This window comes from Lipotes vexillifer, unplaced genomic scaffold, assembly GCF_000442215.2.
Source record: "Lipotes vexillifer unplaced genomic scaffold, Lipotes_vexillifer_v1.1 scaffold57, whole genome shotgun sequence".
Taxonomy (NCBI): Eukaryota; Metazoa; Chordata; class Mammalia; order Artiodactyla; family Lipotidae; genus Lipotes; species Lipotes vexillifer.
In genome coordinates this window covers 2,283,589-2,293,386 of record NW_006788075.1, presented here as the reverse complement: position 1 = coordinate 2,293,386, position 9,798 = coordinate 2,283,589, and the positions used below count along the sequence as shown (strand labels likewise).

The window sequence follows — 9,798 nt, the reverse complement described above, 5'->3', positions numbered from 1 at the left end:
TAAAAGTTTCATTAAACATTCCTCTGTAAGTTAAACCCAGACACACACTCATGTCTAAATGTATTTAATATTTATTTTTTACTTTTAAAGTGATGCTATTTACATTTGACATTAGAAGGCAAATCTTATCAGTAGGACATCAGGGATTAAGCTGGGCAGTATTAAAGTTAGAACACTCACATGTTTGCAAATTTCTATGTTGTTAAAAAGAAAACCACTGTTGTACAATAAATACTTATTTTTTAATTGTAAGTAACATGGAACGATCTGTAGGTAGTTCTAAAGTTCCATCAAGGGGCGCTTCCCAGGAGGTGTATTACTACTTTGTGAGTGTGGAGAGCAGAGATAGAAGTCAAGCAGTGGTGTTCCATGGGATATTCAGAAAAGTTAATAGTTCAGTTATTCCCAAGAAGACTTCTTGCTGCAGACCCGTTATTAATGGTCCCACTGCTCTTCTCTCTCGTTCACGCCTTCTTCTTCTTCGGGGAATGCTGATTCATTCTGGCCTTTCATATGCTTAACCCCTGAAATTATAAAAATTATGCTCAATTAATTTCTGGCAGATTCACTGCTTTGCTGCAAGAGGTGAAGAAAATGAGTGGAACGTTTTCACTGGTGTATATGTGTTTTCTCCAAGGATCTCAACAATCTAATCTTATATAAACCTTTTAATTCACTGAGGAATAAAAACACACCCAGCCCAATTTCCATTCGAAACAGAATGTCTTTTATAGTAATTAAATTTTCTCCATTAAGAATTGCATCACTGCCTATTAAAAACCTGTTAACTAAAAATCTGCTCACAGGCTCTTACTGCCCCTCCTCAGGAGCGAGGAGGTGTGTGTGTGCAATTTCTGTAACTTTCAAACAACAAAAGAATCAGAATACTGTTAGTCTTCTTTAGGAATCAAAACATACAGGTTTGATTCTGAAACTTGTGTATTAAAAATTCTTCAATCACTTCCCCCAAAACCTACACAGAGGAAAACCATTGGCACACCTTTGCCTAATATACAGGCTATGTGACCTGGCCTCTCCCTACCTATCGGGCCTCATTTCCACCAGCCTTTCCTGCTTCCCCCTTTCACAGTAATTTATGCTTTAACAATACGAACCTGCTCTTCCACATTACAGGTCACTCCAGGCTCCCTCAAGCCTCCATGTCTTTCTCATTCTATTCTCTCTGCCGAATAGCTTCTTCCTACTCACCCACCTGATAACCTCCCACTCATCCTGATAGCAGCTTGCCTCCTCTGTGAAGCCTCCCCCAGTTCCCCAAGTAGACCTAGCTGGGTATTTCCCCCTGCTCTTGGATCACTTTCTCTTGTATCAATTACTTTATAGAACAGTATTTATTTACATATTTTTCTCATTAGAACAAACTTGCTGATGTCAGGATTATGGATGGGGTTTCACTTTGGGGTCCCAGGCACAGAGCCTGGCAAACAGTAGGTGCTCATTAATATTGATTGCATAAATGATTGATGGAATTAATGAGGTGACACTTTGGTATATGTCTTTGGCAGTTCCACAATAATGTATATTCAGATTTTTTTCAAAATTAACTCAGATTTGGAGTAAAAATCATAAGGCGACTACTACAATCATTACAAAATTATCTTTCATTTCACTTGGGTCTATTCTGTTATAACATCATACTAGCTGACACTCTGCATATAGTGATGCGTAACATGGAAAAGTTTATAGATTTTTATATTTTAGTAAATTGGTTTATGAGATTTTTCTAAATATTACTGAAAAACATTGCAGTTAGAATTGATAAATGCAAGGAAGTCACTGCTCATGTTTACTATGAAACAAAGGAACTAAAAAAAGGGGAAAAAAAGAGTGGATTTGCATGTATTGCAGTCAGCAACCTCAGAGTGCCATTTGGCAAGGAATGACACCCCTGGACTTGGATGATTATCTTGCAAAAATATTTGATAAGTTGTAATAATATTTAAATACAGTAATTTCATCTGCAAACACAGATCACTCACAATCACCATAGAGAGAATTTTGTTGTTGACAAGTGGAACTTATTTCATCATGCTATAGATTACACAGGAGAAAAAGAGGTCTAAATGCTAAGAAGGAAAGGGAGTTCAATGAGCATCCAATCAGTCACTCTGCCGGAGTCTTACATACCTGGGTCACTAAACCTCACAACTCCACGAGATAAATACCTAGACGGTGAAATCTAGACTTCAAGAAGATAAATGATTTGTTCAAGTTTACAAGGATAGTGTGGTTCTAAAAGAAGTTCTGACACATCATAGTCCCTCAATATAGACTGACTGACTGACTCACTGACTCACTGACTGACTCACTGACCAACTGACTGAGTGAATGAAGCATAAAGTTCCACTGTCAGGAGACCCCAACTCATTTTCACCTTTAGCTTTTTGGATGCTAACGTAGACTCACCTATCAATCTCTAGGATTTATTGTAGGTTTACAGTACCTACTAATCTGGTTCAAACCATCTTGGCATTCCCTCTGAAGTATTAAAGCATAGTAATCATTCAGCCGCTTGCCACTGTTTCCTGAGCTAAAATTGTCTGCACCACCCAGGGTTTGCAAAGGTTCTACTGCCTCCAGGGCTCATCCCTTTTATCCTCAAAGTAACTACAGAGTAATGCAGTTGTGTTCAGACAATTTTCCTTAAATTAGGTTTAACTTAATGCCAACATTGATTTGTCTATATGAGGGAGTCAAACATTTAAAAAAATGGTAACCAAATGTCCAACTTATTAAACCATTAATCATCCACTTCCCATACTTGACTATAGGTCTACTCACTTATTTATTTTATAATGATAACGGCCACAAAGTTATACGAGAAAGCCGTCTTTAAAGTAAAATCACTCACTTGAGCAAACCTTGGAACGGGCTTTTCTCGGTTTATTTGAGTGTGGCATTAACTATTGCCAGGTGAAAGATTTTGATGAGGCAGGAGTAGGTGACGTCACAAAGCTGTTCTGCCGAACCTCTCTACAGGACCACAGATTCCTTGGTTCCCAAAGCAGTTTACACTAACGTCATCTTTCCATTGGATAACGGGTGGTTGATTAATTTGTGTTTTGAATTTTTCTTTTTTCCTTTCAGCAATGTTTGTTTGGTTATAGATGCAATAAATGCTGAGATTAATGTGTGAACTCTGTGAGAACTGTCTAATAATTTTTCTCCCCACGCCCCTCCTCCTATCCCCAAACACACATATGCCTTGTATTTAAATTTTCTTTGAAGCTTCATTCAATATTTGAGTAATTCTGGAGGTGGAGGAAAGTAACTTGCTCTGGAGATGTTGGTGAAATTCTCAGATTCTCCTCTTCTGCCAAATGCTAACGAACACGCAGGAAAACACCTCACCTGCAAGTGAACTGATTCCCAGCATGTGGCAAAGGGCCTCCTGGAGCGAGAAAGACACAGCCAGCCCTGCACTCGGGCAGAAGGCAGAGGGATCCCCAAAATGCACAGAGGCTCTTTTCTCCATAACAAAATGAACATACAAGAAAAGGAGTCATATATAAGACAAGGATATGCGGTATGAATACATGAAGGAGTGAAGAAAATAGAGTTTGAGGAAAAGAAAGTAGACTGAGTAAAAGAAGGAAGGGAAAAGAAAGAAATGTTGCCCCTGCACAGAACGTTATACTCGTGCTCTTCTCCATTCTGTAGATCAGGAGGTTAAATGTGAGTTGGATGAAGTTGTAAAGTGACTGAGTGAAGAATTATGAATAATTAATCCCTAAAGGGAGGCTTACATTTGGCAAACCGCACATCAATATGTGTATCGATTAATTCAGAGGAGAAAAAGGCAGGTGTATCACATTTGTAGATGACATGATACTTGGAAGAAAAGATGACATGATGAGTGAAAAACTAGTATCCCAAAGAGCTGGAAAGATGGCCTAAGCAATTAAGGTAGAGGTCAAAGGGAGTTTTGTTTTTAGGAAGATTATTTTGGTTCTAAAAGATAGAGAATGAGGGCAACCTAGACTGAGTATAGTTAGGGATTCAGGTGACCACAATTTCAACACGACCCAGCAGAGTCACCTGTTTGTAGGAACAGAGCTCTTGGCAGTGTGGGTGGCATTTCTAACAGGAGAGGCAGCAGTTTAAGAGAGGAAACTTCTCTCTAACCATGTGTTGTTCAGACTTTTCTGGATTATGCTGCCCAATTCTGGATTCTGCATTTCAAGAGTTCCATTGAAGGAAGTAATTGAGATTAAAAGCAGTTTTATGAAATCTTTTCCAGAAGAATTGGATATGAAACTGCACTGTTTAGCAAAATTAAGAGAGGACAAAAGAGGCTGCCATTGAATTCCTAAAAGCCTGGAAAAAGAAATAAAATATATCTAAGTGGCAACTGAGAGCAGCAATAGTGTCAATAGCTGACATTTATGTGGTGAGGGCAGAGTACAGATCTTCCTAGATTTACAATGGGGTTACATTCCAACAAACCCATTGAAGATATCATAAGTGGAAAATGCGTTTAATACACCCACCCTACTGGACATCATAGCTTAGCCTAGCCTACCTTAAACGTGCTCAGAACACTTATATTAGCCTGTGGTTGGGCAAAATCATCTAACACAAAGCATATTTTATAATAAAGTGTGGCATATCTCATGTGATTTATTGGATACCATACTGAAAGTGAAAAACAGAATGGTAGTATGCGTACAGAATGGTTGGAAGTGTACTGTATTTGTTGTTTACACTCATTACCCTGTGGCTACCTGGGAGCTGGGCTCACTGCCCCGCCTGGCATCACGAGACCATATCCTACTGCACGTCACTAGCCCAGGAAAAGATCAAAATTCAAAATTCGAAATACGGTTTCTTCTGAATGCATATTGCTTTTGCACCATCGTAAAGGCAAAAAATCTTAAATCAAACCATTGTTAAGTCAGGGACATTTGTATGGCTCAATATAAAGAAGAAAATTTCTAAACTCTCTATGTTTGCCCAGCAATAAGCATGTGAGTGAGCTCCCCGTCACTGTGTGTGTCCAAGTCAAAGCTAAATTTCCATTTCAGGCGAGAAGGAGCCCTGGACTGAGTAGCAGGGCAGGCTAACAAGCTCACCAACCCTGGGATGCTATTCATATACAAAGGAGATCTTCTTTCCTACTGAAAATTTTGCTTTGCTCTGAGTACTATAAGTTACAAAAAAGTAATTCTAACTTTAAATGACTTAAGTGGCCCAAATCCACATTTTAAAACAATTCACATCGGGAGTAGCAAATATAAATGGTTTCTTTTTTTTTTTCAACCACATACTTTAGAAGTTTGAAATCATTCTAAAGTCCTCTGGGGAATTTGTGGATGTATTTTGAGAGCCTCTGACCCTCTTGGAACTCTATTTATACTTGTTTCTGTGCCTCTTCAGTGAAGAAGGTCCATAGTTTTCAGCAGAATCTCAGAGGGGTCTCTGACTCACAAATAGTTGTGAATATGAATCCTAGTCTAATCTCTTCACTTTAAAGATGAAAGGACAATTTCAGATGGCAAAGTGACTTGCTTAAATTCACACTGCAATCATAGGCTGGGCTGGGACACAAACCTGGGCCCCTAATTCCTACTGGGGGCTCTTCACCTGGGCCACCAGGACTCAATCTACCACCACTGTTATTGATCTTTTCCAAAGTTAAAACCTGAAGGAAAATGTGGTGACTCAAGATCATAAGGCTTTTTTCATTATCAAATTCTTTCAACTTAAAACTGATAGATTTAGATGTAACTTTTCAGTCTTTTTTGTCATCATTGCTGTTAGTGTTTTTAATAGAGTTTGTAAGCAGGAAGATGTACGATTTAACTTTGCCCAGCAACATTCCCAGAATGGAACCAAGTTACAAATAATGTACATGTTATTAGAAAAGAAGCAATAGGAGTTAAATATAATAAAATTCCTACTGTGTGTTGAGCAGGAGAGAGGCACAACTACAAATCAGATGGGGTTGTAGGTCAGAGGTGATGGCATGTACATAAATGAAGTTAATTTAATGAAGATATGTAGAATTAAAGCATTTGGAGAGTTCTGATGTGGGAAAGAAGAGCTCCAACTCAGGAGATAGTAATTTGGACAGCCGTTGACTGAGCAATACACTAGTTAGATTAAGGGAAGCAGTAAGTCTGATTTCTATATGAGAAAACTATTTGCAAAATACATTTAACAAGCATTAGTTTTCTGAAGGCCTACTATGTACAAAAGAGTGAGTTCAGTGGCCCTAAAAGAATGATTTTTCTAATGGTTGCTTGTATATTGATCCTTCAAATTTTATGAAAAAAATCATGCTAGATATACTCAAGGACTATAATTTTTTTTTTTTTTTTTGCGGTACGCGGGCCTCTCACTCTTGTGGCCTCTCCCGTTGCGGAGCACAGGCTCCGGACGCACCGGCTCAGCGGCCATGGCTCACGGGCCCAGCCGCTCAGCAGCATGTGGCATCTTCCCGGACCGGGGCACGAACCTGTGTCCCCTGCATCGGCAGGCGGACTCTCAACCACTGCGCCACAGGGAAGCCCTCAAGGACTATAATTTAAGCTATAATATGGGACATCAAGTCTCCTTGATGTCATCATCAAGGCCCACCATCAAGGCCCACCATCAAGGCCCACCATCTCTGATTGAAAATGTGCTTTGCATTTCCCAAAATGCTTTCACATGTATTTTGTTTAATCTTCTTGTCATTCATTTATAATAAATAGCTATACATTAATATACTGAGGGTCACAGAGATCAAGTGACATATTGATTTCATCCCAAAGCTAAACACACATCATGTCCTGAACTCATCTTAAATCTATCCCTTTCTACTTCATTTGGAGTAGATTACATATAAAGAGCACAGTTGATCTCTGCTCTAATACGATGACTGTTCAGTTAATATAAACTGCAAATCAACACAGGATCATTTCACTTAACCACCCATTACTTAGATAAGCATTTCTCTGCAGAAGAATAAATGTGTAATATGCTTCTCTCTTCATCATACATGGGAATAGGGGCAGCATGTTTATATGGTATTCATATGAAGTATTATATATTTATGTATATTTTACCTATCGTATATTTTACCAAAGCTGTTGCCCAAGAGTAAAACCTAGGTGAAAGATTAAGCAGTAAATGCTGAGGAGGAGGGGAGGAGGTATACCTACCTGCTATCATTAGAAGTGTGAATTCAAAGAATATCTTTGGAGAGTAATCTAGTCTCACTTATCAAAATGTAAAGTGCCCACATCTTTATCAGTAAGTTTGAGGTTGGAGCCAGGCAAGAATATGTTTCTTAATTTTGCAAGGATCCTGCTATTCAGCCTAGGGTGAGAATCACTTTGATAGACTGAGTGCCTCTTTTGCTCTCTACAGCCAAGTGCCCTTCTAATACCCCCTTTCTCTTCAAAGCTAATGCATTCCATGAACTCAGAAGTAAAGTTAAATTTTTAAGCCTACACATAATGGAGCTAAACAGTGTTGGGCAGTTTCACTTTAGAAAGAGACAGAATGGCTCCCTCACCTGCCGGACTTGACTGCCATTGATTGAACACAATAGCATATCTAAAATAAAGAATGCATCAATCAACAGGAGTCCGTGGTTAGCCTTGAAAGCACTAAAAATAAAATAACAAGAGAGTTGCATTTAAAGCCACAGAACAAATGATGCCTGTGTTTTTTAAGTGTGTCCACAGAAGGATGTCCTGTGCTGGCATTTTAGAAGTCTGTGTCTTCCAAGGAGAGTACCTTCCTATTGAAGCAACAATAGTCACTATTGGCTACCATAGCCTTGAAATGCAGCAGGGCCCTATGGTCCTTCCCCTATTTCCTCAGCCTGCATTTTGTCTGTAGAAAAACTTTAGCCAAAGAATAAGTTTAATCAGAGAAGTGAAAAAAATGCAGGAGTAAAGGAAAGCAGTCAAACAAGACCAAATAATAATAGTTTAGTCATCAAAGTCAAGGACCTTTAGTTTCTCCTCAAGGGCTGTAGATAATATTCTGAGCCATATCCTTTGAGCTGTCTTGTAGATACTGAAACCCCCACCAGGTGGAAGAAGTTAACTACACGATGAATCAGACTGTAGCCATGACATAAGCTGCCATAATTCTGAGAATTGACCTCAAAGAAATGGGAACAAACCGACCCTGGAACTGAAGACTAACTGTACTTCAAACAATCAAGATGACACTGATCAGCCCACCGCATGGCCAATTTCAAGGTGACTGTCAGAGATGACTGTGCTATTTCTGCATGTAGCCCCTTCCCTCCACCTATAAAAGCTCTTTCCCACTGATTGTCAGGGGGTGGGGAAGTCAGCCTTATGGTATTAATTAAGCCACCTGTATCAAGAATCACTTTGAACATCACTGGTCTAAATGCATCAGAGATTGTCAGATTGTAAGATTTTTCACTCCTCAAATCTCCAGTAACCCCACACTCTCTTCACACTCAGCTGATTTTTTCAGGGATAATTGAAGTAATCATTAATGAACTGACAACAGCATGGCCAAATCTACCAAGATATTTGAATCAGTGCCCATCCCATATCTCTGCCTCCTCTCATAAGCCTCACCTCTCATTTTTTCCACCCCTCTTTTTCATAATATCTCTTACCCTTTCAAAGAATTCTCCTAAAATTAAGACCTCTCTTTCTTGCATCATCAGTTTCTTCCATTCTACTAAAATAGTCCCATAACCACAAAATTTCTTCCATTTCAAGAAACTGTCTCCTGACTCCACTCCACCTCTCGTCACTGCCCCTTCTCCCTTCTTTAGAAAACTTTAGAGTAAAACTCATTATAGTATAACAAATAGACTGCATCACGTTATAACCTCTCCTTAACATACTCCAATCAGACTTCTATGTTCATCACTCCATTAATAGTTGTCAAGTTTCCCCAACATACTCCTTCTGGGGAAACCCAGTGGTCAGTTTCACACCATTTTAGACAAAATCTTGGCAGCATTTAACATAAGTGGTCACTTCTTTTTGTTGAAACACTAATTTGACCTCAAGATGGCCAAACACACCTGTTTCTCCACTTACCTTATTGACTACTCCTTCTTGGTCTTTTCAGCTAGACAGTCCTACTCATTCTCACCTTACATGCCAGCCAGTTCCAGGACTTGGTTATTGAATGTTTTCTCTATTTGTACTCACTTCCTAGGTGATCTCATCCAATACTATTGCTTTAAATATAATGTATAAATTGATGATTTCCAATTGTATATTATCAGTCCCAATCCCTCATCTAAGTTCAGGTTCATAAAACCAACAGCCTAACTGTATTCTGACTTTTAAGTGTTTAATAGGCATCCCAAATTTAGTATATCCAAAACATGATCTTGATTCTGTCCCCAATCTTCAAACAAAGAGAAACAAGCACCTAGCCCCTACCAACCTTCTGTTTTCCAAATCTTTTCCATCTTAGTTAACAGAATATTCTCAGGCCCAGTGTATTCTTTGCTTCCTCTTGTTCCTTTCATACTCCTCTTCCAATGCATGACCAAATTTTGAAGGCTCTACATGCAAAATTGTATCCCAAGTCTAATCATTTTTCATCAGTTCCAGCACTACCACCTTAGTCCCATCCATCACTAATCTCTACCTCGAGGACTTCAATAACCTTCTAACTTGCTTCCCCACTTTCTCTCCTTCCACCCTACAGTTAATTCCCAAAAGAATTTACAGAATAATCTTTTAAAAAATTACATTATTCCTCCGATGAAAATCTTTGATGACTTCTCATTATCTTAAGAATGAAATTCAAATGCCTCACCATAAACTTATAATCATT

The 9,798-nt window shown here is 38.8% G+C and overlaps 1 protein-coding gene across 2 annotated transcripts in view; it reads right to left on the bottom strand.

Moving 5' to 3' along the window:
- Window positions 1-435: 435 nt before the first annotated feature.
- Window positions 436-9,798, bottom strand: part of PPP1R1C (protein phosphatase 1 regulatory inhibitor subunit 1C) — a 127,333-nt gene continuing 117,970 nt past the window's right edge. For both annotated transcript variants that reach the window (XM_007461232.1, XM_007461233.1), the window contains exon 5: window positions 436-524. In XM_007461232.1, coding sequence (XP_007461294.1) covers window positions 436-524 — 89 coding nt within the window. The remainder of the gene's footprint in view (window positions 525-9,798) is intronic.